Source organism: Phaseolus vulgaris, chromosome 11, assembly GCF_000499845.2.
Source record: "Phaseolus vulgaris cultivar G19833 chromosome 11, P. vulgaris v2.0, whole genome shotgun sequence".
NCBI classification, from domain to species: Eukaryota; Viridiplantae; Streptophyta; class Magnoliopsida; order Fabales; family Fabaceae; genus Phaseolus; species Phaseolus vulgaris.
Genome location: NC_023749.2, coordinates 44,038,159 through 44,065,876, shown reverse-complemented (window position 1 = coordinate 44,065,876; position 27,718 = coordinate 44,038,159). Strand labels below are relative to the sequence as shown.

General features: G+C 33.2%; 2 protein-coding genes and 1 pseudogene across 2 annotated transcripts; all 3 read left to right on the top strand.

Annotated features, from left to right (window-relative positions):
• On the top strand, positions 1-2,435 carry LOC137808215 (protein MAIN-LIKE 1-like). Its single transcript, XM_068609206.1, has 2 exons — positions 1-98; positions 1,115-2,435. The coding sequence occupies exon 2, from the start codon at positions 1,530-1,532 to the stop codon at positions 2,433-2,435; it is 906 nt and encodes a 301-aa protein (XP_068465307.1). The 5' UTR covers positions 1-98; positions 1,115-1,529.
• A 3,409-nt stretch (positions 2,436-5,844) lies between these two features.
• Positions 5,845-7,998, top strand: LOC137821818 (phytohormone-binding protein CSBP). Its single transcript, XM_068626587.1, has 2 exons — positions 5,845-6,486; positions 7,492-7,998. The coding sequence occupies exons 1-2, from the start codon at positions 6,306-6,308 to the stop codon at positions 7,776-7,778; spliced, it is 468 nt and encodes a 155-aa protein (XP_068482688.1). The 5' UTR covers positions 5,845-6,305; the 3' UTR covers positions 7,779-7,998.
• Positions 7,999-23,219: 15,221 nt separating this feature from the next.
• On the top strand, positions 23,220-27,426 carry LOC137825723 (G-type lectin S-receptor-like serine/threonine-protein kinase At4g27290; annotated as a pseudogene).
• The last annotated feature ends 292 nt before the right edge of the window (positions 27,427-27,718 follow it).

Here is a 27,718-nt window from a genome sequence, read left to right as displayed (position 1 = left end):
GTGGCCGGCCGTCTTCTTCGATAGCACAGGTCTTCTTCAGCAGCAATCTCTTGCAATAGCTTTTTCTTCCAAATCTCATCCATCTCTCATTCATAAAGGTACATTCATGTGTTTCGGATTTTGGTATCCGTTTTTTTCATGGATTGTTGTTTCCGTAAATATTATTTCACATTCCAAATCACAGAATCCGGTAAGTTTTCGAATTTGGGGATCCGGTAGTTTCCCGGATTTGTGGATCCGTTAGTTTCCCGGATGTAAGGATCCGATAGTATTCCGGATTTAGGAATCCGGTAGTGTTCCGGATTTAGGTGAAGTTTAACACCCTTTTTTCTTTCATTTTCACCCATGTCACTCCTTAGTACTAATTCTTCAAGCTGTAAGAGAGGCATCCACTAGTCTTGGAGTTGAAATTAGTAAAGTCTTGTAGTTATTGTTATAACATCTTTACCATATATGCTTATTCCTTGTATATTTTTCTCTGGTTAGTTTGAAGTTTTAATATTTATTTCACTTTCCAGTTTTTATATTCCTTTCAAGGAATGAATCTGTGTTCTTTTTAACTTCTTTCACTCCCTCATTGTTAAGTCTTCCGATGTGCTCCAAGGATGCTTCCATCACTCATTCTTTTTTATTTCTCTACCACATAATATATTTTCCTGAAATTGTATACTCTGGGTGTTTGTGTTGATCTTAATTGCAAGTATTTAATGCTAATTCTGTAAAGTATATTCAATGGCAAGATGTGAATTCGTGGTTATCAGTTTTACAATTTGAATGCAAATTGGAATCTGATGCATCAAAGCCACTAATTAATAGTTGTACAAAATGTTATTTCACATTGATACAGAATCCGTAAATGACGATACCGGACTACCCCGAGCTTCATTAACTGTAATAACATTTAGGAATCCGGTAGTGTTCCGGATTTAGGAATCCGGTAGTGTTTTTTGCTTCATTTTCGGCAACCAAGGAAAGGTTCATCAAATGTTTATGTATACTTTATAAAAGATTAGAATTAGATGACATGTACACTGTTAGTGCAAGGTACCACATGCAAATTTCTACAGGTTTATTAATATAAGTTGAATCTAACTTGAATGGTGTAATTGAACAGAAATGGTGAAGACTAGGGGAGGAGGTTCACAAGGTGATCGTCTACGTCCCACAGCCTCTGTTAGAAGAAGAAGAAGACATGTTAATGAAGATGAAGAACATGTTGAACATGAAGATGCAGAAAATGTTGATGTTGAACTTGAAGAAGCTGAACCCCAAATGGAGGTGGAGGATGAAGGCCCACCTGAAATAGAAGGTGAAGGTTATCCTGGAGGTCCACGGGATGGGACACTATTGACAGGTTTTGAAGACCATGTGGCCATGCAATTATGAAATGGTGTGGTAAGTAAATATGTTGTAATATGATACTTGTTCATTGTTAATTTGATATGACTTTCGTTCATTAAACTGTATATGATTTTGGTTGGTTAAATTAGGATCGAGGAGAGTTAAAATTGGTGTCTCATGGCCGAAAAATGAGTAAGATGGGTGTTCCTCATCCTCGGATACTACCTACAGTGGAGTTGTCAGGTTTAGCTGCACTTATTGGGGCAAGCTATGACACGATAGACAAAGGACTGTTGTGTGCCTTTGTAGAAAGGTGGCACCCAGAGACAAATTCATTTCATCTGCCTGTAGGTGAGTTGACCATCACATTGGATGATGTGTCGAATTTGTTGCACCTCCCAATTATGGGGCAATTCTACACGTATCCGAGCTTGGATACAGCTACGACGACCGATTTGCTTGTTGATTCACTTCGTGTAGATCGGGGAGTAGCAGCTGCTGAGACTCGTCATTGTCGGGGTGGACATGTGCGTCTAAGCTGGTTGAGGGAGATGTATGAGGATGCATGTACCAGGAGACAATGGACTGTTGCTGCACGGGCATATTTGCTCCACCTAGTAGGTTGCACCATCTTTGCAGATAAGAGTGCTACGTCGGTTGGTGTATCCTACTTGGGATTATTTGTAGATTTAAGGCACACCGGAGGATACTCGTGGGCAGCAGCTACTTTGACACACATGTATGAGCAGTTGGGAGATGGTTCCTATGCAAATACTAGACAGTTAGCTGGGTATGTCACGTTATTTTCATCATGGATATATGAGCACTTTCCGAGTATTGGACACCGACAGCTTCGGGATGCCTATGTTGAGGATGAGCCGCGGTGTATGAAATATGTGGTCGGGAGTAGGTTGTCCACACTTGCCTCAGTTCGAATGCAATTAGATAGCCTCTGTGTTGGTGTTGTTCAATGGATGCCCTATGAAGAGCATAGAGCGGTGCGTCCTTTTGAGTGGATTTCATTATTTTCAGGGTACATTCGGTTGAGGGGTTGTAGGCAGATGCATTTGGATGAACAATCATTTTACATTTAGCTTTAACATTTTTATCAATGTGAAAACGACATAACAAATTAGCAGCTTCAGGAAACACAACATTTATTGCATTCATTAGAGCAATATCTCTATCACTAACCACAACCTTCGGGTATGAATCAAATCTAAAAAACAAACCTTTCAGCTTCTCAAGGGCCCATACAAAGTTATGATGACGTTCTGATGCGAGTAACATAAATGCAGCACTGAAGGTCACTCCCGTTGAGGTTACACCAACAACTTCAAACAAGGGCATCCTATACCTATTAGTTTTATAGGTACTGTCCATCATCAATACAATGTTAAAGGCATTCAATAGCTTCACTACATGTGAACCTACCAGCATATGGATGACCAACCAATGTATTTGCCAACTCATGATTATGAGACCCACAAATTAATTTCAATATCCACCCTTCACCACTCTTTACTGGATACCCTCGTAATCTGAAAGGACAACCACATTTCCTAGTTCCACTCTCAGTAACCCGTAAATCCTTCTTATATCGTCTGTATTGACCTCCTCTCTCACAACCTAATAACACAAATGTTTTTCTTCCTCGTTGGCCAGTTGAAGTATCCGATCTCAATATCACAATACAAAAACCAAAGTCAAACGCAACTTTTCTAACCCACTTTAGGAGCTCATCCCGAGTACGAAATACCTACAAAAGTTATCATAACAAATTATTTACTAATTAACAAACAACTTAAAAATACTTTACAAACTTAACTTTACCTCATCTGTAGTAAACGCATCTGTACATTCATATCCCTTCGATTTAGATAATGACTTCTCAATATCATCATCATCCCACACATTCACACCATCATATAATTGTTGTTCAAATTCTTCACTACTATCCATGCTTCTACGAATAAAAAAAATAAAACAAAGTTATTGAATTCCGAATCAATGAATCCATAAGTGAAAAAAATCATACCGGATCCAACAATCCATAACTCAAAAAGACTATTCCGGATTCAGGAATCCATAACACAAAAAAACCATTCCGGATTCATGAATCCGGAATGCATCATAACACAAAATACAATTCCGGATTCATAACTTCATAATGCAAGTAAAGCATTCCGGATTCATGAATCCATAACACAAAATACTGTACCGGATCAACCCATCCGTAATGAAATTTTAGCTTCCGGATTCACAAATCCAGAGAACAACATATTATTGCATTTTACTTCCGGAACACCCCCTCATCCGGAACACATTATTTCATTTATTCTGGATTCATGAATCCGGAAGGTATTACCGGATTCCGATATCCGGTAATCCCGAAATTTCCATAACCACCGTGTTTCTTAAAAAAAACTTTTACTCTTACCTCTATAACCCAGACAACACTTCGACAACGTTGTGTACTCCTCCGCCTTGCTTCCAACAATTATGAAGAACCTCCACAACACTTGAAACCCAAGGATGAAGATGAGCAGTGACTGTGGAAGTGCTAAACGTTGCCCTTTTCAAATTTTTGCTCAAGGTTAATGTTGGAATATTGAAAATTGTGGGGGTGCAGGAAGAAAAACGTGGGGGTGCAGGAAGAACAAGCCCTCACTCAAATAGGCCTGAAGAGGCCCAGCACCACCAAACTCTTCAAACCACTCCACTTGCTCGAAAATAACACCCTCATTAACGCCTTGCTCTTTAAATGCAACCTCTTTTAAAGCCTTGTTGGCTGATTGCATGCGCACCATTTAAACTGCACAACGCCTTCAATTCCAAAGCGCCCTTTTGGCCTTCCAACAGAGAATTAATAACACTGCTTTGGCGTGCGCCAACTTTTACAGATTTCTCCAACACCTCCAGAAATTGAACGCTTTTCTCTTCATCACCTCTTACACCTGCCCCTACTCCAAAATCGGAGCCCACAGAATCCGAAAATACTCTCCCGCACCATCCTCCGAACTTATTTTTTACTCCATCTCCAAGCTAGCACCCGCTTAAAATGACAACATTGTTAGAGATCCCACATCCACTAAAGATTAGAGCCTTTCATTGTATATAAGTGGGTGTAAACCTCAATCTCATGAACCGGTTTTATAGGGTTGAGTTAAACTTAAAGTTCACTCATAATATGGTATCAAAGTCATTTTCGAGTCTATCCTAACGAGTGTTTGTGTTGGGTCTATCGTGTCACTCGCTATCGAACCGCTATCGGACCAACCATAATATATAGTACTACGCACGAGTTGATAATCTTGGCGTGAGGAGGTGTTGTCTCATAATAAACATCTTGACGTGTTGTCTGAATAACATAGCTCCTTTTCAAAAGACACCTCATCCCATGCAACAACCGTCCGTCAAACCAATCATTACTATCTTCAATTAGTTTTCCGATTGCAACTCGTATCCTTTCTTTTAACTACCTGAGAAATTGCGTTCAACCATATATAAAAAATGTGTTTGTATATAATTTCGAATAAAGTTTCTTATTTAGTGTCTTGTCAATTTGATTTGGATTGATTGTATCAACTTTAATTTTAAAATTTTGTTGTTGTTAATTGAATTTAATTTTAAGTTTTACAGTGACATTTTGAATTGAAAATTATTTTGAATTAGAATTTATTGTTTACTCAAACAAATAACAATTTAATTTTTTTTTCTTTGAACCATTTGTTTTTTCTCTTTATGTTAAAGTTAGCGTTCATGTAACCCATTTAAAGTTTTATTTTTCGTCCACTAAACCGTCTCAAATGGATTAATATTTTCTCTCCAAATTAGCATGGACTTGAGCACGCAATAATATTAGCGTCAGCTAAATCTATTTTAAAATTTTATATTTAAATATTTTGTTGGTTCCCTATTAGTGTATACTTTAAGGGTTGATGGTAAATTGTAGTTTTTAGTCTTTTAGTGTGAATTTTTTTGCAAACGTTTGTATGAAGGAAGTTATGCATTAAAGTCCATTTTTATTTTATTGAGTCTGTTTTTTATCGATTCTAGTGCGTGTGTGAACGAGTTTCTCTTCCTTTTACATATATACTGTATAATTTTTTATCAGTTGAAAAATAATTAATTAAATTATTTAAGAGATGTTCTAATCCTATATAAAAAATAGAAAAAAAAAGGATATATTAGTATCTCAAAACACCTTCCAACACTTTATATTAGTATCTCAAAACAACTAATAAAAAGACTAGAACATCCCTACACTACCCCAACCAACCAAAAGAAACTAAAACATCTCTACACTACCCAAACCAAAGGTTCTATACTTTACCTTGAAAGAAGCTGTTTCAAGTCTAAATTACCACCATTTACATTTAAGAGTATACACAATGATCACCTTAAACATAACAAATGATACAGAATAAACAAACCCTCCTTAATCATCAATAACACTACTCCTTAAACATAACAAATGATACAGAACAAAAAAACCCTCCTTAATCATCAATAACACTACTCCTTGTCTCTGTTCTTGAGGAAGAACTGTCGGAAGCGATGAATTTAACGATAGGATTGCCACGGCTTCTCCACCTCCTTTTAAGATCCACCATGTGGACGGCTAATATGTGTAGAGCATATCTTATATTTGATTATGCCCACCTCCTTTTAAGATCTACCACTGCTAATATTTGCAGAGCATATCTTATATTTTATTACGATTTCCAGGGATATTGTTTTTTAGTTTCACAACCGACAATATTTTCTTAGACGGCATCGAATCTCAATAATGTGTCCGACCAAACTCTCTTTATAATACACGTTGTTTGAAAGAACATATCCTTCACATAAAGACAGAAGCATATTTCATATTCAGATATGAATGAGATGATAAAGATTCCCCATCATGGTACTACATATACAAACATATACCAGTGAGTGAAAGCACGTAGATAAGAACCATGATAAAGGAATTCAACACCCAAACAGAGCTTAGTGTGAGATTGGAAGCCCTCTGGGCAGTGCTATCCAAGGATTTCATAACAGTGGCTCCAAAGGTCCTTCCTCATATTGTGAAAGATGTGCAAGTGATTGAAGGTGATGGAGGGGTTGGTACACTCCTCATCTTTAACTTTTTGCCTGGTGAGTTTTCCTCTACTATTTCTACTACTTCATCATATAGATTGTTTTGTTCTACCAATGAATCAAAAATCAAATTTCTATTTAACTTTTGAAATCATTTTATGTAAAAATATTATTCTTTTCAGCCTTTTAGATTTTTATTTTTACAATCTACTCAAGATTGAGTCCTCCATTCTCGGAACTTTATTTCTTTCCAACCCTGAAGAAAATAAATTGTAGATTGAAAAATGACTACCATGGAAGAATAAATTTTATTTAATAACAATGAAGAATGTCATTTTTTTATTAGACTCTACGTGTTTTATTTTTCTATATTAACAAGAGAAGAAAAAGAAAATAAAAACAGTGACAAAAATTAATATTTTTTCAAAATCAGTCATTTATATATATATATATATATATATATATCAGTGACTTTATAGTCATACAATTTTAATTAAGTAATTAATTTAATATTCTTTCAAATAATAGTTTTCTTTCATTTTTATGAATTTCAGTTGAAAATAACAAATACATAATTTTCAATTTATTTTATTTTAATATTTTTACAATTTCTTTCATTTGTTTTCTTTACAAAATGTCTGGTGACTATCATGTGTAACTTTGTATGTATAAATTTTGTTTTAGCCATTAGTAACTAGTTTGATATCATGAAGTGATATGAATGTATAAAGTATTAAAATTACATAAAATATATTCTGTTAAATTTCCATATTAGATTGTATAATATGTTATATGTTGTAAATTAATTACAAAAGTAAAAACTAAAAACTAAAACTGGTTATATTTTAATTAAAAACAAAATAAATATAAATTAATGACAAAAAATAGTATTAAACCTTTGTAAAAAAGTAACAAAACCTATCTGCCAACAAAAACTGTTTTTTCTATTTTGAATCATATTGATTTTAAGTTTTCCATATACATATTTCAAAGTTTTATTTAGTATTCTAAATTTTCTTATAACTTCTAAATTGTCTTGTAACTTTTGGGAATTAATCTTAGATGTGTCCCCAAGTTACCAGAGGGAGAAGATCACAGAGTTTGATGAGGGTTCACATGAAATAGGTTTGGAAGTGATTGAAGGAGGTTATCTAAGTCAAGGATTGTCATACTACAAAACAACTTTTAAATTATCTGCAATGGAGGAGGAGAAGACTTTGGTCAACGTGAAAATCTCTTATGACCATGAATCCGACATAGAAGAAAAGGTCAAGCCTACCAAGACATCACAGTCCACTTTATTATATCTTAGACGTCTAGAGAGATACCTGCTCACTGGCACTGCTTAATGGAAAACTATTTAATAAAGTGTTATATTTTAAATACTTTATAGAAAAATAGACAAATAATGTGTTGTTCGTTTTATTATTTTTCTATTGTATTTAAAATAAGGATTAAATATGTTTTTAAGTTTATGTATTACGATATTGATTTTTATTTTTGATTTAAACATTACATTAATAATGTGTTTGTAGTATGTTTTATATGTGAAATTGATTTAATTTGAGATTTTACTTAATTAATTCATTGAAAGTAGTTATAGTGAAGGTTAATCTGCAATCAAAATAATAACGAGTTTTAAAAAAAATTATCAATCAGTTCACATATATTAAGACTCATTCTAATTATTTTCATATTATAATTATCTACATGTCAAAGATGAAAATAATTTTGTGTTATAATTAATAAAAAGAAAAAAAACATATTTAACTCTTAAAATAATATTATGTTACTAATATAAGTACGTAAAACTAAAATTATAAATTCAATCTATTTTCCAAACCAAATATTTCCTAATGTTGTAATATATGTGGAGTATAGTAGTCGTATCTTTGGTTTTTGAATAATATTTTACTATTTTCAGTCCGGTAATAAAAATAATGTTAGTTGGTCTCTAGAACAGAATTTGATAGCTATTTGGTAGGAATTGATTTTCTTATGAGTTTTAGGCACTTTTATAATTAAGAGTGGATAGTGATTAGAAATCACTATAACCTTTTAACATTTGTTTAAATTAAAAGTTACTTTTGATATTGTTTCTTATTGAAATTTATCTTCAAAAACTAGTAATTTTGGTTATCACGAAATGTAAAGTTCAATCTTTTCAAAAGATGCGTCTTATACAGGAAGTCACTCAAAAAATAAATAAATTATTATCATGGGTCGAACATAAAAAGTTATAGGAATTAATTAGAGTATACTTCTTTTTATTTAATTTTTATTTAAGAATATAGTAATCCAAACTTTGTCATTCACCTCATATTGTCAGGGAGGAGATATTGTTTTTACATTAGTGGAAATGTATATATATAATATTATTTTAGTATTCTCATCAAATATCCTCATTAATCTAATTATCATTTTTTTTCTTTACTATTAATTTCATTATTTATTGGTAACTCATATGTCTCTTATATAAGACATTAAACTTTATTAGGTAGGCATGTTTACTAGATATTTTTGAAACCACGATTTTTTTTTAAGTCGAAGAGAAGGATCATGATTCCTTCACAACAAAAACATTAAATAGAAACAAATTTTAAAAATTAAAAATAATTATTTATTATATTAACTAAGTTATATACTATTTTAGAGATTAAAAAATTTATTGATATCTAAATTAGTTTATATTATTGATAAATAGTTTCTAAATTGATATCTAATTAGCAACCAAAGTTTTAGCTACCAATTTTAAAATCTAAATAATTGGTACAACCTTGGTAGCTAATTAGATACTAATTCAGAAACTATTTGTCAATAATAAAACTAATTTAGATACCAATAATTTTTGTAATCTCTAAAATAATATATAATTTAGTCAATATTAGAATTAATTATTTTTGTTTATAAAATTGATTTTTATTTAATGATTTTTTTGGTAGTACTTAAACAATATTTTCTCATTTGGAGGAAAAGACTCGGTAATGTGCTAGATTTAATAGTAATTACTATGAAATCAAGGAGCTGGAAAATAATTAGTGAATGAAACAAAAGGCAAAAGTGAAAAGAAATTCTTCATGGGAAATTAAGTGAAAACTCCAATGGAAGTAGTCCGGATTTATCCTTTAATCTTTGATACTAAACATAAATTAAATTTAATGGAAACTTTTATTGTACATCACTTATTTAGGAATATGGTTTCATTGTCTAAACTTAATATTATTGGATATTCCTTTAATTTTGGTAATGCATGTTTCAGTTTGTTTAAGCACAAGCGTCTCACTAGTACTAGTATTTTTTGTGATGGTTTATGTAAATTGAATTTGGATGGTTTATACATTGAAACAATTATGAATTTGCATTATCATGTTGACACAAAATGTAATTTAGTGAATGAACAATGCACTTTCTTCTCGCTTAACCTGAATTGTGCTCAACCCATCTTAGGTTAATTTAGGTCTTACCCATCTTGACAAAACATGCCCAACTTGGGCTTAGCCTAGTTCAGCCTAACATGGGCCTACCCCGACTCGGGCTAACATGGACTTGGTTGACTCAACCCGGCCTAAGACCTAGTCGATCGAGTCGACATGGACTTAGGATGACTCGACCTACTTGTGGCATGGTTGGATCAACCTGACTTGGGTCTAAACCAAATCAACTCTGGCAGTTTCTTCTGCACCCCTACATTTTTCTTCCTGCACCCCCACAATATCATGCAAAGACCATATTGTCCCTATTATTTTTTACAAACCCTAAAATGCACTTAAACTGTACTTATTTTTATACATTCCAGATTATGGAATCCGAAAAATTTTCGGATTGACATTTTCGGTAAATTTTCGGATCCACCAATCCGTAATTCAAAATATATATTCCACATTCAGAAATCCATCATTCAAAAAAAGCATTCCGGATTCACCAATCCGTAACAGAAATAGACTTCCGGATTCAGCATTCTGGAAATCAACAATTTATGCAAAAATTGTTTCCGGAACACCCCCTTATCCAGAAAACACAATTTAATCAATTATGGATTCATGAATCCGGAATATATTACCGGATCCCGATATTAAGTAACCCCAAAATCTCCATAACCACCAGGCTCCTAAAAAAACTTTACTCTACAACCCAAACAACACTTCGGCAACATAGCGTACTCCTCCATCTTGCCTTGAACAACTACAAAAATCCTCCACCAGTGATTGATATTCAATAATGAAGATGATTAGTGACAAAGAAGTCCAGCATGGTGCTCCTTTTCAAATTAGAGGTTAAGGTTAATCTTGGGATATTATAAATTGTGGGGGTGCAGGAAGAAAAACGTGGGGGTGCAGAAAGAAGAAGCCATCAACTCAACTCGATTTAAGCCTAAGTCAACTCGATCTAAGGCTAGGTGGACTCAACCTATGGTGGAAGCTCAATTCAACTTAACAAGGGTCCACCCATCTTGGCTTCAAGTTGACTAAAGCTAACCTAGGCCAACTAAAGCCAATCTAAGCCAAGTCGTCATGATCTTGTTGTAAGGTGACTTAACCCGTTATGGAGCAGGTTGACCCAAACCTTCATGTTTCCTTCTCGATCTGACTTTTCCCAACCTGTACCTAGCTCGACTTAGGTGTCACTCAACTTGGCTTAAATCTATTGTGTTGCACTAGGCTCGATATGGTCTAACCTTAACTTGACTCTTAACTTCATCTAGGTACGGTAAGATCCAACCTAACCTAAACCTAACATGACCAACTTAACATGGTTGTGGCTTAACCTAACTTGACTTGGACTCGACCCAGCTAGGCTTATCTACATTTGACCTAACCTAGTTTGACTTAGGCCTTACTTGACATGAAATTGGGTCTAACATTGTGAATCATGACCTAGGTCTAGCTTGGTATGTGATAAATGTCACAATTCAGTAATATTTTATACAAAAAGATAGGCACTTATGGACTTGAATTGATAAAATAATTATAATTCAGTAATATTTTATACAAAAAAATAGACATTTATGCATCTTTAGTGGCTGTGGGGATAATGCTCAGTTAGAAGAACCATCCACTTTTGTTCTTCAACAAGAAGATGTGTTCATGATTCCAAGCGTCATCCGTGTATGCGAGAGAGATGTATGCAATAACAGAGGCAGTAAAGAAATGACCTTAGTACTTATTAGGCCAACACTTCAAAATATTCACAAATCAGAAAAACTTGCATACATTACTTTCACAGATAATCAAACACCTGAACAACAAAAATGGACAATAAATACACCAATTTTTTGGCTCTCCCTACACACTTCACGACGCAACAACTTGCCAAGCGCTTCTCGATGGAAATCTACCGCCTTCAAGGAATGTTGAAAACCATCATTTCCGATTGTGATCCGCTCTTTGCTATCACGTTTCAAAGACAACTGTTCAAAGCCCAAGGTACAACATTAAAGTTTAGCGTCGCCTATCACCCACAAACATCAGGCAAACAGAGGTTCTAAACAGAAGGCTAGAAGCATAACTGCGATGTTTTGTTGGGGACCATCCCCACACATGGTACCAATACCTCCACCTCGCAGAGTTATGGCACAATACAATGCAATACTTGACTATCGGCACCTCCTCCTTCCATGCATCATACAGTCGTCCATGTCCTACCATCCTCAATGTGTTACATACTCCTTGCACTGACACCACCATCTTGGAACTGCTACACCAACATACTTTAGTGTTACACGCCCTCAAACATAACCTTCTTAGAACTTGCCAACACATGTTTGATCAAACCAATCGGCACTGCTCATACCGCTCCTTCAACGTAGATGATTGGATCTCGGTCCACCTCCGGCCATACTATCAACATTCGGTGGAGCATCGTCCATGTTCGAAATTAGCCCCTTGCTACTCAAGATCGTACCAAATCAGTCATCGTAAAGGCTTCGGTGCGTATGAACTCCGATTACCTCCCTTATCTTGCATTCACGCAATGTTTCACGTTTCACTCCTTCACCTTTTCAGAGAACCAATACCTTCCTCTCCCTCAAACCCAAACTCTATCACACAACATAACTCAACTATACCCTTAAGTTCTCTAATACAACCCTCACATGACTTTCTGACTACACTGCCCTTCCCAACCACTCAAAACGTGCCAACTCATCTATCCTCAGTTGTTTCCCCTGCCCAAATATCAAGCCCCACGCCTCACCCAATCTCTAGAAACCCCCAATTACATGTAACCATATTCCTAACCCATTAACACATGCCCCAAACCAAGGTAGTTAAACCCCAATGGTCCCCTCATAGAACCTCGTGCCTCAGTCACTCCCCATCCATTAACACATGCCCCCAAACCAAACCAATTAAACCCAACTATCCACTCATAGAGCCTTGTGCCTCACCCACTCCCCATAATACCCCAAACATACTTAGTCCTAACCCAAGCCCAATAATACATGCACGTGAGGCCAATCCATTAAACCCACACATTCAACAAATTCCAATGATAGCCAAGCCCAATCAATCAACCAATTCATGCAATAACTCCACTCAATCCAACACGACCATCAGACTCACTTTGAGGACAAAGTGCCTAAACCAACATATGGTAATGTTATACCACGGTCCAACAACACCAACTTGCCCAAACATCATATTAATAAACCTAAATGGATGGAAGACTTCTTAGTTTAATGGGCCTACGTGATTGTTTAGTTTAATTGCTTTTAGTTTTTAATGTAATGTTTTTTACAAGGGTAAGGCACACTATTGCCCTAACAAACCCTATTTCAGTACAGCTACCTTCAATGAATATCAGAGAAGAATTTTGTTACCCTAAAATCTTATCTTCCTTAGCTTTTAGGTTTTACTATGACTGTAGTGAAAGCATATCACAGTGTATTGATAACTTTTTTTACGGCAAGTGTACCGAGTCAGAAGTAATATTTTTTTTGCTAAAGATGAATATCGAACCCACAAGAAACATTTATCAAAGGAATTCTACCCACAGATCTAAATTCGTAAGTAAATTCAGCATTACCTATGGATATTAATCATGAATCTGAATTTGTAGGTAAATTTAACATTATCTATGAAATATTATCCACCGATCTAAATCCGTAGGTAAAATCAGCATTGCCTATAGATTATTACCCACAAATCTTTATCCGTAGGTAACTTTTACATATCCAGAAATTTTACCCACGCATCTATATCCATAAGTAAATTCAATATTATTATTAGTATAAATATTTTTATCAACAATAATAATATTATTAGCTAGCCTCCCTTATTTTCTTGTTTTTCCTTCCTTTTTTTAATAATACATTTTTTTATGTAGTGACACGTGATTGTTGTTACTTGACCTAGTCGAGGTGTCAAGTTTCATAGTGATGCCTAACATGAGAGCTTTTATAAAAAAATATTAATAATATTAAGAATATAAATAATCTTAATAGTTTTAATAATATAAATAATATTAATCATAATAATTATATACTTAATATTAAAAATATTATTATAATATGAATAATTATAAATAATAATCATAACTAATATTCATAAATAGTAATAGTAAATAATAATTATAAATAATAACCGTAAATAATAAGAAAAGATAAAAATGATAAATAAAAACTAAAAAAATATATGCAAAATTTTACGGACTCAAGTTGGTGGTATTACCTACAGACTTTGGTTGGTAGGTAATATCTACACACTGAAATTGATGATATTACCTACGAATTAGAGTTAGTGAGAGTACCTACGAACTGAAATTGGTGAATATTATCTAAAGACTAAAATAAATAGGTATGCATACTATTAACACTATAAAATTAATAATATTAATATATTTTTTTATCGGCAATAACAAATAAATAAATTAGAACCACTTCAGGGGTGGTTCAACCCTTATACACATAACTCAATACCAGTCCCATCTACTTACTGCCAAAACCAACAAGACAAACCCTGCCCTTGTATGAACTAGCAAAAAGAACAACTTCAGGAAACTAACCTCATACACTCCATTGGTTCCAAACACCAATTAGAATAGGAGAAAGAAACTGACGGGAATTTGTAGACACCCAGGACCAAACCTTTACTTATATCAATGCAAAAACTTCAGATGCATCCGCCACTCCTCTTTTGAAAATTAGGCGATTCCTGTGACTCCAGATTTCGTTAACTACCCCTACCCAGATTGTGTTCCAAACTACAAGACTCGTCTCAGAAGAAAAATCATCCTAAACTGGTCAAAGTTCAGCTTCGACCCAATGTGAGACACAAACAGGATCCCAAGCCATCTGTAGCATAAACACCAAACACGCCAAACAAAACTGCATCCAAAGAACAAATGGATACCAGGCTCTTCCTCTTTCTCGCATAAAACGCACCTCAAGCTTTGAAACTGCACCCCTCTTCTACTAAGATTAACCCTAGTAGCAAGCTTGTTTTCCAACACCCTCCAAGCCATAAGCTCTGCAAAAGGAATTGCCTTGGACCTCCATAACTTACTGAAAACCGGCGAAGAATCCTCCTCATTATCCTTCCTGACAAGGTTGTCCGCAGAGTTGACTGTAAAAAATTGGAGATCCCCAACCTTCCACATCCATCTATCAACCTCATCTGGGACAACCTCAGCCCCAAGTAGGAGTTGGCTCAACTGATCCGCCATCGGAAACTCCCATTCGAAAAACGTCCTCCTCCAATCTAGCTGCCAAACCCATCTTCCATTAGTCCAAGACCCCATCTCCTGCAAAGTTGAATCTTTGTTGGAGCTAATAGAGAAAAGTCTTGGAAAAACACTCTTCAACGCCTCACCCTTCAACCATCTATCCTTCTAGAAAAGGATATCCTTCCCATCACCTACTTTCCACTCAAAACTGTCTTCGAAACATCTCCCCCAACCCTCTGAAAATGAACTTCCTTCAAATATTTCCACCAAAGAGAGCAACTTCTACCTTTACTCCCTCCCCCAGACCTCTTCACCCGCCATACTTAGAAATAAGGACTTCCTTCCAAAGACCTACCTCAACCGAGCCCAGTCTCCATCCACTTCCCCATCAAAGCCAAGTTGAAAAGGTTTGGATCTATGATTCCAAGCCCCCCGAATTCACGAGGCTTACAAACCAGGTTCCAGGAAGCCCAAGCAATCTTCCTTCCGTCTGTACCCCATCCCCAGAGAAAATCTCTTTGTATATTGATGAACTTCCTTGTCACCCCAGAAGGCAATCTGAATAACGACACAAAGAATAACAAAATAGCAGAAAGCACAGACCTTATCAAACAAATCCTCCCAGCCATCGACAAAATTCTTCCCTTCCACCTGCTTAATCTGGACTGCACTTTCTCAAGCACTCCGTTCCAAAAAGCACCGCGCTTATGACTTCCTCCAACTGGCATACCCAAATATATGAAAGGAGAAACCATCGTATCACAGTTAAGAATCGTTGCGAAACGCTGAAGTGTGACCTGGTCCATCCCCGTCCCTCCAATCCTACTTTTCGCAAAATTAACCCTTAACCCGGAAGAGAGCTCGAAACACTGCATATTAAACTAGCAACAAGAAAAGAGAAGTACACACAAACTTATATCGATTCACCTTAACACTTGGACTACGTCCAGTCTCCTTAAGAAAACCACTTAGGAGCTTTTCACTAACCGAACACAATTTGACTACAATGAGTTTCAACACCTCTCTAGGAACAAGTATTCTAACCACTCCAGGTAAACAAGAATGCAAACTATTTTTTAACAAATAGGGAATCATGAGATCTAAACTAATGAGAGATAAGGAAGATCCTCTAGTCAATCTCTTGAAAGCCAAAAGTGGAAGTTAAGTTATCATATTATGCGGAAAACAACACTTAGATTGTTTAATCAATAGTTCAAAAGTAAAATATGAAAGCTAAATTCTATATATGGAGTGGAGAACAATTGCAACAACAATTCATGCAATTGTACTTTGGGAGAAATTTTGTTAGTCTTTTAGATTGACTTTTTTTTATTGACAAAGAATAAATAAATTGAAAGATGTTCTAACCCATATAAAAGAAATACATATGATACATGATATTCTTAATATGCAATCTAAATGCAAAAAATCTCCCCTTTTATCATAGTTATACCTTGTATTCTCCCAAGGTACCAACTCCTAGACACCAGATAAAATCTAAATCAACAAACAAATTGATGATTGAGGCTGTACAAAAATTGAACAATTCTCAGATGATACATCTGTTAAACTAAGATAGGAACAAAACGTTTCTACTATATTACTTCTGCTATATGTCTGATCTGCCACCACCCATCAGATGTGTTCATCCTTCAAATGGTGAATAATGTTAACTTGTGGAGCTTTTGCTAACTCTAAAGACAAACAAAAAGCCTTCAGCTTGCCAAAGATGCAACATATATAGCTGAAAAGGTCCATAAAAAAACTAAGCTCTATAATAGCTCCAAACTTCAGGTTGGCTGGACTTTTGGATTGATGTTTAATATTAAATTTCACACGTGAAAATCACGTACTTTTTATTATAAAATAGAAATATTATTATATGGATTATATGATATCATATTTTATAATATTTTCTTAATAAATTGAACCGTCAATGACCATTAATTGTAAAAATAAAATACAAATTGACACTCAAAAGAATAAAAAATAAAACCTAACATCTAAATGATATTTAAAAGAAGCATAGAGACGAAAATATAATTTTGATTGTTGACTGATGTAATCTGAAAAAATTAAATATATAATGATATAAGAAATAGTGAAATATTCAATTTACAGTTATTGACTTGGAAATTGTGTTATGATGAACTGAATCGTAGAAATCAGGCATCTCAACTTCAGCTAAATTTTTTACAAGTGATGACTATAACCAGACTTTCGTCATAATTAATTTTGATTTTATAATCTCATTAGTCAAATTAGAAGAATAAACTAATCCTATCAATTTTTTTTCATGTACAGAACTTAAAAAGTAAAGACTTTACAATGAACAACATTAAAGTAAACATTTTTTTTGACGTTGTTGTCTAGATTGGATAACGAACAATACAAAAGTAAAAAAAAAAAAAATTAAAAAATATCCAAAATTTTTACATGAAAAGTTTTACAAAAATAAAGTACCATATTTTAACATTCTTCAATTAACATTTGCATTTTGATAATATTTGTTGTATTTTATATATGGATGGTGGATAAAGAAAATATTTTTTTTAGGAAGGAGATTGAGTTTTTGACTACATATAAGAAAAAAAAGATTTTCAAATCAAAGAAAGTAGAAACTCAATTCCAAGGGAGATGGTCTATTTCAGGTGGTGATGACTACAATGGTGAATTGGATTTGAAGACAAATTATTTTTAAGATGAAGGGTTTTATAAAGGACCATTTGGAAGGATTCATATTGGGCATCTGACACGAGTCATAACTAGAAGATTGGAAGAAGTTCAAAAGACTATCTTTTTATGGAGAATTAACTGAAGTTATGTTCTTCCAATTTCTCTAGTCTTGTAAAAATTGTACAAAGTAGTGTAGAGTTTATTTTGGACAATTTGGGTTTGAATAAGCCATGGAGAGTGTAAGTCCCAATTAGAAGGCTTAGGGACATTCCCTGTAAGTGGGCACCTCTCAAATTTCTCTTCTAAAGCTTAGGGAAAAATTTGAACTTCTTTTGAGTCTTCCACTAATGATTGAAGGGTGCTTACATAAGTTAGGGTTCAGATTCTAAGAAATAGATTTGGCAGTTGGGTACATAATGCAAAGGGAAGTGTAAGGATGTTTTAAAATATAAATATGGTGGTTGGAGAGCTTTAGAGGAGAACAAGGGTAGTAGGGAATCTAGATGGTGGAGAGATATGAAGAAGATAACATTTAAAATTTATGCGAATTGGTTCTATGATAATTTCTCTTGGGTACTTGAGAATGGTGAGGTATTTAGTTTTTGTTAGATCGGTGGTTAGGGGAAAGATGGACTATAAATTATTCTAATACTATTGAGAAATCAATGAGATTGTGTGAAATATGTCAATGGGAAAATGGTAAGTGGGAATGAAAGATAGATTGGAGGTGACCATGGTTTGAGTGGGAAAAACTGATGATTGATAGTTTCTTAAAAGGGTTAAAACTTAATTATCCAAACAAAGAAGAGACGGATAATTGGAAGTGTATAAAATATTGTGGGAATATATTTTTTCGGAGTTATGACATATTAAAGCGTATAAAATATTTTGCTTGGAGACTGTTGAAACATAGATTAGCCACAAAAATTTGAATTACAAAACAAAGGAATAATTGTTTCGGGTTAAATGTGTCCTACATGTTTAGAATGTTTGGAAACTATTGACCACCAGCTCTTTAAGTGTAAGATAGCATTAAAAGTTTGGAATATGTGCGAAAACTAGGTGTGTATATCTAATGAAATTCTTTTTAATCCCATTGAAAACTTCAATCAATTTGGTGTGTATATCTAATGAAATTCTTTTTAATCCCATTGAAAACTTCAATCAATTTGGTATGTGCTTTCTAGGTAAGAAAGGTAACCTTGTCTAGAGAGGGGTTTGGTATGGGCTATATAGAAACAAAGAAACCAAGTGATATTTAATTTTGCATGTCCTGAAGCACAAGAAATTTTCTGCACAACACAAAGATATGTGTGGGCTTGGGTAAGGAACTTTTATCCTAAATCATCTTTTTCCTATTCTGACTGGTACTTTGATCTATTGTATGTATCAAATGGTTGATTTAGCAATTATCTGTATTTAAGATAGAGGAAGCATATGAAGGGATCAAGTAAACTATGTTGTCATCTGTGAAATAAAAATATATGGCTTTTGTATTCTGGGTGCCCTTTTTTATGTTGTGTTGTATAGGTACTTGTCGTGCACGCCTATTGTCCAGATTGGGATGGATATACAATCATGATATGAAGGATGTCTGTTAATGGATAAATATGGAAAAAGGAACCCTTGGGTGGAGTAGTTACAATGGAGTTTTGAGGTCCTGCCTAACTTAATCATAAACTATTGAAGGACTCTACAAATACATAAATCTAGGATCAGTTACAGTTTGGGCATCAACCACTACGGTCATTGTTTCCATGCTATTACCTGTTAGTAATTATGTGTAGTAGCATAGGTTGGACTTAGTATGGGTAGTTGAGTTAGTGGATGAGTCATAAGTTATCTTTAAAGGTTCATGTTGGTAAATTTGGTGGGTTCATGAATACTTTTTGGGCATGATTTGTATGACTTTTGTGAGTTTGTTTGGATCTGAACTTTTAATTTTTTGTGTATAAGGGTTGGAGTATCCCTTAAATTTCCCTATTAATTTATTTATTCTTTGATAATTAAAAAGATCTTCTGGACATGTAGGTATACAATTTCAAAATATATTTCTATATGTGAATAATACCACTTTTGTTCATGAAATAATTCACGTTGTTTACTAGTTTTAATATGGAAACTAAACATGATGAATTTTGGCTTTCTTATCACTTTATGGAGACTTTGGATTGAAAAAAGCCAACAAAGCTTATAAATGACTTGGTAGATGGATTTGTGGTTCCATCAAACACATTAAGGTATATTCATATTGGTTTATTATATGTACAAGAAAAACCAGAAGATAGGCCAAATATGTCATAAGTGGTTTTAATGTTGAATGGTGAGAAGTTATTGTCTGAGCCAAGTCAACTTGGATTCTTCACAAGAAAAGATCATTACAATCACAAATTATTTTCAAGTAAATTTTGATGTGAATTCTCCCATTGAAATGTGTAACTCAATGTTGGAGCAAGATGAAAAGGTCCCTAACTTTAAGTCAACAAGTACTACTTTCATGTAGAAAGAAATAATAATTGACTTGATTTTATTAAATTTATTATTAAATTGAAGTCCCTCTTTCTTCTTCTCTTTTAATTGTTGAGTTCCTAAACTTTCAACAAGCTATATTTATATATGCATATTGTGTACATGAGTTAAATGATTATAATAAGAAATATCATATTTTATTTTTAATTATTTGTTTTCTAAAAGCATGGTTTGTTTTTAGAAGTTGTGATAATTCAATTAGAGTATGAGATACTTTTAGTTTCGTATCATACAGTTATTTTTTAATTACTTTTTTTTTATCTTTCTTCTTATTTTTTTCCATAATTTATGATTAAGAAAATTTATTAACTAGATATAAACTTGATGGAAATTTGTGTGTTGCACAAGTATTTCAATTATGCATGTAAAAAAGAGTTAAAATTGTTATAGAGTATCCAAGCAAAATTCTTTCATCACTTTAAAATCAAAAATTTCCAAATTATCCTTTGTGTTCAATATGAAACATTGGACTTCAAAAGGGTGTAAATAAGAAATAATGGGTTTTTTTTTCTTCCACAATTCATAGCAAGTCTTATTTCTTAAGGTTCTAATGTAAATTCGGTTTAGCAAATAGCAAGTTGTGTTTAAGATAACACTTTGAAGTGGAATTGACATTTAACATCGTTCGGGGCATTTCATGTTGAAATTTGTTCGTCCTTTATACAACACAATTTTTGTGTGGTGTCCTTGGAGTAGAAAAGTTATGGTTAACAACATAGTTTTCGCAAAAGACTCGCTTGTTTTAGTTTTAAAATTTTTCACCATGATCACTTATAATAGCTATAATAGACAAACCCTTCTCATTTTGAACTTGTTTGAAGTATTTACATAAGACTTTGAAAGTCTCATCATTGTGACTTAAGAATTTACTCCATGTTCATCTTGTAAAGCCATAAACAATTACTAGACCATATCTTTTCCTCCAATAGACTTAATTCTAGTAGGTCTAAAAGGTGTAAGTGTATCAAATCTTGAGTAGATACACCATGTTTTCTCTTGAATGAATTTTTTACTTGTTTCCCCTTAACACATGCCTTGTAAAGAAGATTATCATTGAATGACATAATTGACAAACCTCTTACGAGATTATGTTTCTCTAGTTTTGAGATTAATAAGTTAGCATGGTCACACTTCGTGTGTCAAAGTCAATGATCTTTCTTTTCTGTCATGAGACAAGAAACCTTTTGATCTAATAACTCATCCATATTAATTTTATAAAGATTACCTTATGTATTTGCAACAAACATTATTCCCACTGTCCCACAATTGACTTATGGTCAACATTGTGACCGTCTACTAACAAAACATTATTAATAAATATATAAGGTTTCAAACTTACCTAAACCACCACCAATCACCATACCATGTTGGTTTCCCCCAAAGATTACTTTTCCTGCTTTCCTTATTTAAAGGCTTCAGAATATAGACTTTTCTCCTTTCATTTGTTGTGAGTAACCACTGTCCAGGTACTATGATAGGTGTCTTCTTGCTTGAGTTAAGAAGATTTGTAAAAACTATTATTTTATTCTTAAGTACCCTCAAAGATTTGGGTCCTTTATGGTTAACTTTTTCTCTGTTGTTCTCTTTTAGAGGTACTATACGATGCACGTGTAGAGGAACTAATATGATGTGTTTTCTTTTCTTTTGAAAATGGTTCCTTGTATCTTATACTACTATAAAATCATTAAATACAAACCAATTTTAGAGATAAAAAATAATTAGTTGCTCTAATTTAGAAACTAATTTAAATATTAATAATTTTTTTACTCTATAAAATAGTATTTAATTTAGTTAATATTTAATTTAGTTAATATAACAATTAAAGTTTTTAAAATTGATTTTTATTTAATGATTTTTTTTGTATTGTTATCTCGACTTTGTCACGAGACTTGTTTGAATTTCTTACGAGAAATCCAAAAATAGTATATTATTTGATTATGATATCATTCCATTTTTCTTTTACCTATTTTTTCTTTGAACAAAAAGTTTCTACTATTATTATACTATATGTCTAATCTGTCACCACCCATCAGATGCTAAATGTGCTCATCCTTCGAATGTTGAACGATGTTAACTTGTGGAGCTCCTGCTTATTGAAAAGACAAACAAAACTAGAGTCCTCAACTTGTCCAATATACAATAGATTAAAAAGGTCCAAAAAAATTAAGCTCTAATAGTTGCAATCTTAAGGTTGCTTGGTCATTTGGATTAATGTAATCAGAATTTTATACAATGGATTATTTGTTTATTTTCCATTTGATTGTGTAGGAAAACTTCGAATCTAGTGTAGGAGGGACAAGAACAAAAGTTATAGATATATCAACAGAATTTCTTGTTCTACATAATATAAAGAGTAAATAAGTTATCTCAACTTTATTATAAATATTTTTCTGCTAAAGAAAACAACCATTTGAAGTCATAAAGATGAATAAATATTATTATGAATATTAAACATCAAACGTGAAAATCACGGTTAACCAACTAATTTTTATAATATGGATATGACATCATATTTTCAGAAAATATATATTGTTTTAATAGATTGAACCGTGGACGAATTATAAAGATAAAATCCAAATTGACACTCAAGAAATAAAATATAAAACCTAACATCTAAATGATATTTAAAAGAAGCAAAGAGACGAAAACATAATTTTGATAGTTGACTGATGTAATATGAACAAAATTAAATATACAATGATAAGAAATAGTGAAATATTCAATACACATGTTATTGACTTGGAAATTGTGTATGATGAACTGAATCATATAATTCAACTAATCGGATTGGTCAAATTAGAAGAATATATTAATCCTATCAAGTTTTTTCATGTACAGAACTAAAAATGTAATAAGACTTTATGATGAAAACATTAAAGTGTATTCCTGAATTCTAATACTGAATTTTCCATTTTGGCGTTTGTGATGATACATCTAGCATAGTCCCATATCATCATTATCAAAATCATACAAAAGTTGTGACTCAATGAACATTCTTACTTACGTGATTTTATTTGCATGCATACTTGTTCCCTCTATCAAGATTTCCGTAGCAGATGATTCTATCAATGTGCCCCAATCGATGAGTGATGGAGAAACCTTGGTGTCAAAAGGTGGAAACTTCGAACTAGGGTTTTTCAGCACAAGTGATTCCCAGAAACGTTACGTGGGGATTTGGTTCAAAAAGGTCCCAGTTCAGACAATTGTTTGGGTTGCTAATGGGGTCAACCCCATCAATGGTTCCTCAGGAATCTTAACACTGAACACCACAGGCAATCTTGTTCTCACCCAAAATGGGTCTCTTGTTTGGCGCACCATCTCTCGCAAACTAGCACAGAATCCAGTGGCAGTGCTCTTGGACAGTGGCAATCTTGTGATAAGAAATGAAGGAGAAACAAACCCAGAGGAGTATTTGTGGCAAAGCTTTGATCATCCATCAAATACACTCTTGCCAGGGATGAAGGTGGGGTGGAACCTCCGAACAGGTCTGGAACGGAAAATAACATCTTGGAAAAGCCCAGATGATCCATCCCCAGGTGACATTTCATGGAGTTTAAAACCCTATAATTATCCTGAGTTTTATCTAATGCAGGGAACAAAAAAGTTATATCGACAGGGACCTTGGAATGGACTCTTTTATAGTGGAATACCAGATCTACAGAATAACACTATCTTCGGAATCACTTTTGTGCATGATAACGATGAGATTTTCGGTAGGTTTACCCTTGCAAATACTTCTGTACTCTGCATAAATGTAATAAACCAAACAGGTAGAGCTACTAACCTTGTATGGGTCGAGGGTGATCGAAATTGGAGGATATACATGTCACTGCCGAAAGACTTTTGTGATTCTTATGGCATCTTTGGAGCCTATGGGAAATGCATGAGTACGCTGACGCAAGTGTGCCAATGTTTGAAAGGGTTTAGTCCAAAGTCAGCACTAGCGTGGAGTTCATCTGACTGGAGTCAAGGATGTGTCCGCAATAAACCTTTGAGTTGCAAGGGTGAAGAGAAAGATGGGTTTGTGATTTTTTTTTTAATCAGTAAAGAATAAATAAAATAAAATGAGACACTTCAGGGTGTCTCAAGCCTTATACAAAACTTTAAAACAGGTTTCCTAGAACCCTACCAACTAAGGATCCAACAAACATTGTACTACCTATCAAGCTAAAATCCCATACAAAGGTAAATAAACTCAACAAATACAGTTATATCACCCCACCAGAGAGGTCACACCCTCAAACATGAGCATACATCCAACAACTAAACAAGGTCTTTGCCATCAAGCTGGAGGACCTTACTCAAGAGACAAACTCAACAAACCAATACAATCCACACTATTCAACAACTAATTCATAACTATGAACCGACTAAGTTGTACCAAAAACCCAATTGCTAACAATGACAGACCGATCCTTATAAGAAAGAAACATAAGCCAAAAAGCTTTTGTCACATTCAAACACCGTAAAAAATCCAGCACAAAACCAAAAAGCATACAGCAAAGACACTGACTTGCTCAAAGTTCAAAGTTCCTGATACTGCACATACTTGGTTGGATGCAAGTATTGGTTTAGAGGAGTGCAGAGAGAAGTGCTTGAACAATTGTTCTTGTATGGCCTATGCTAATTCAGACATAAGAGGTGCAGGTAGCGGTTGTGTCTTGTGGTTTGAGGATCTCATTGACTTGAAGCAGATTCAAACTGGTGGGCAAGATCTATACATCAGAATGTCTGCTTCAGAGTTAGGTGATGAGCTCCATAATCTATTAACTTTTCCTTTCAAAATTGCAACTTTGAAAGGCCTCACTAACTTTATTCTTTGCAATCCTCCAGAACACAAGAACAACAAGCCAATGATAGTTGCTTCCACAGTTGCTGCAATTTGTGTGGTTCTGATACTTTGTTCTTATTTTATCTACAGAATTCACACGAATAAAGCTGGTAATTATTTGCTCACAATTTTACTAAACACTTTGTTGTTTATTTCTATGTATAACTATAACTAGTAAATAAGTAAATTTTGTAGTATAATATATAATATTTTTTATAGTCCAACCTCTAGTAGCACAAACCAGTTGGAGAGATAAATAGGCAACTATTTCTTAGTTGAACTTATTCTTTTTCCCTTTTTATCTTCCTATGTCATATATATTAATATAGTTACATACTATAAATTTTTTCGTCAAATACATTCATTACAAAAAAAATTATTAAATAAAAAATAATTAGTTATTATATTAACTAAATTAAATACAATTTTAGAGACTAACAAAATTATTAGTATATAAAATAATTTATATTATTGATAATAGTTTCTAAATTGATATCTAATTAGTTATCAAAGTTTTAACTACCAAATATAGAATCTAAATAATTGGTAACTAACACATTGATAGTGAATTAGATATCAAATTGAAAATTATTTAGCAATAATAAAAACCAATTTAGATACATATAATTTTTTTAGTCTATAAAATAATATCTAATTTAGTTAATATAACAATTGATTATTTTTTATCTCTAAAATTAGTTTATATTTAATGATTTTCTAATAATGGTATCTAAAGTAAAGAAATTGAAAACATTGTATCATTCTATTTTATTCATCACAAAATGTGATAGGTTGATCTCTGAATTTTAAATTTTACAAATTACAGAAAATTGAAATCTATTTATAACTTACTTTGGATAAATGTACTAATAATTTTCTTCCTAGCAGAGAAAGACAAGATCAAGAATGATGAAATTAGTGTACCAACATTTAATTTTTCATATATATCCAATGCCACAAATCACTTTTCACAAAACAACAAATTGGGACAAGGTGGCTTTGGAGCAGTGTACAAGTATGAAAAATAACTTGAACCAAGCATTCATCTTCATCAAAATAATTTGAAATGTTTCCATTATCATTCCTAGGGAATATTGCCAAATGGCTAAGAGATTGCAGTTAAGAGACATTCTCAAACTTCTACACAAGGTCTAGACGAATTAAAAAATGAAGTTATGTTGATAGCAAAACTTCAACATCGTAATCTTGTGACACTACTTGGTTTGGTCTATTCATCAAAATGAGAAATTGTTGATTTATGAATTCATGACTAATGGAAGTTTAGACTTCTTTATTTTCGGTAAGAGCTTTGTCACAATCTTGTATTTCCAACTTTATTTTTTGTTTATTTTTACATAATGTTGTGATGTCAAGTAGAATACATTTTGTCAGATTCATCAAGACGTGCACTATTAGGTTGGACTAAGCTACTTGAAATTATTGGTGGAATTGCACGAGGACTTCTCTATCTTCATCATGATTCTAGACTAAAAATTATTCAGAGAGATCTCAAAGCTAGTAATATTCTTCTTGATAGTAATATGATTCCAAAAATATCAGACTTTGGTATTGCTAGAACATTTGGACTTGATCAGGATGAAGCAAATACAAATAGATTAATGGGAACATAGTAAGATTTTCTATATTTATTTTTTCATTATGTTTCCTTAATTGGTTTTAGATTTTGATTGTTGGTTTTTTCTTTCATTGTAGTGGTTATATGGCTCTTGAATATGTTGTGCATGGATATTTCTCAGTCAAATCTGATGTCTTTGCCTTCGGTGTTATTGTGTTAGAGATAATTAGTGGAAGAAAGAATAGAGGATTTTGTGATCCATATCATCATCTAAATCTTCTTGGACATGTAGGTCTAAAATTTAGCAATTTTTATCTATATGTGAATAATATCACTTGTGTTCATGAAATAATTCACATTGTTAACCAACTTTAATATGAAAACTAAACTTGATAAACTTTGTCTTTCTTGTTCAGGCATGGAGACTTGGATTGAAAAAAATCCAACAGAACTTATGGATGACTTGGTAGATGGATTCGTGGATCCTTCAAACATATTAAGGTATATTCATATTGCTTTATTATGTGTACAAGAAAGACCAGAAGATAAGCCAAATATGTCATCAGTGGTTTTAATGTTGAATGGTGAGAAGATATTGTCTGAGCCAAGTCAACCTGGATTCTACACAGGAAAAGATCATTCAACAATTACAAATTATTTTCCTATAAACTTTTATGTGAATTCTCCCAATGAAATGTCTAACTCAATGTTGGAGGCAAGATGAAAAATTCCCCTATCTCTTACCTCAACAAGTACTTCTTTCATGTAGGAAGAAATAACAATTGACTTGTTTTTATTGAATTTATGATTAAATTTAAATCTCATTTTCTTATTCTCTTTTAATGTTAAGTTCCTAAACTTTCAACAAGCTAGATTTAAATATGCATTTTGTATAATTGGTTTATAATAGCATGAGTTTTGTTTTTCAAAAGTTGTGATAATTTAATTAGAGTATGAGATAGTTTTAGTACCATATCATACAATTATTTTTTAATTGCCTTTTTTTTAAATTTTCA

What these genes read in the sequence shown, in the direction of transcription:
- LOC137808215 (XM_068609206.1), top strand. Translation starts at nt 1,530, where the DNA reads ATGAGTAAGATGGGTGTTCCTCATCCTCGGATACTACCTACAGTGGAG.
- LOC137821818 (XM_068626587.1), top strand. Translation starts at nt 6,306, where the DNA reads ATGATAAAGGAATTCAACACCCAAACAGAGCTTAGTGTGAGATTGGAA. An exon ending in CATCTTTAACTTTTTGCCTG is followed by an intron (nt 6,487 to 7,491) that starts GTGAGTTTTCCT and finishes AATTAATCTTAG; the next exon opens with ATGTGTCCCCAAGTTACCAG.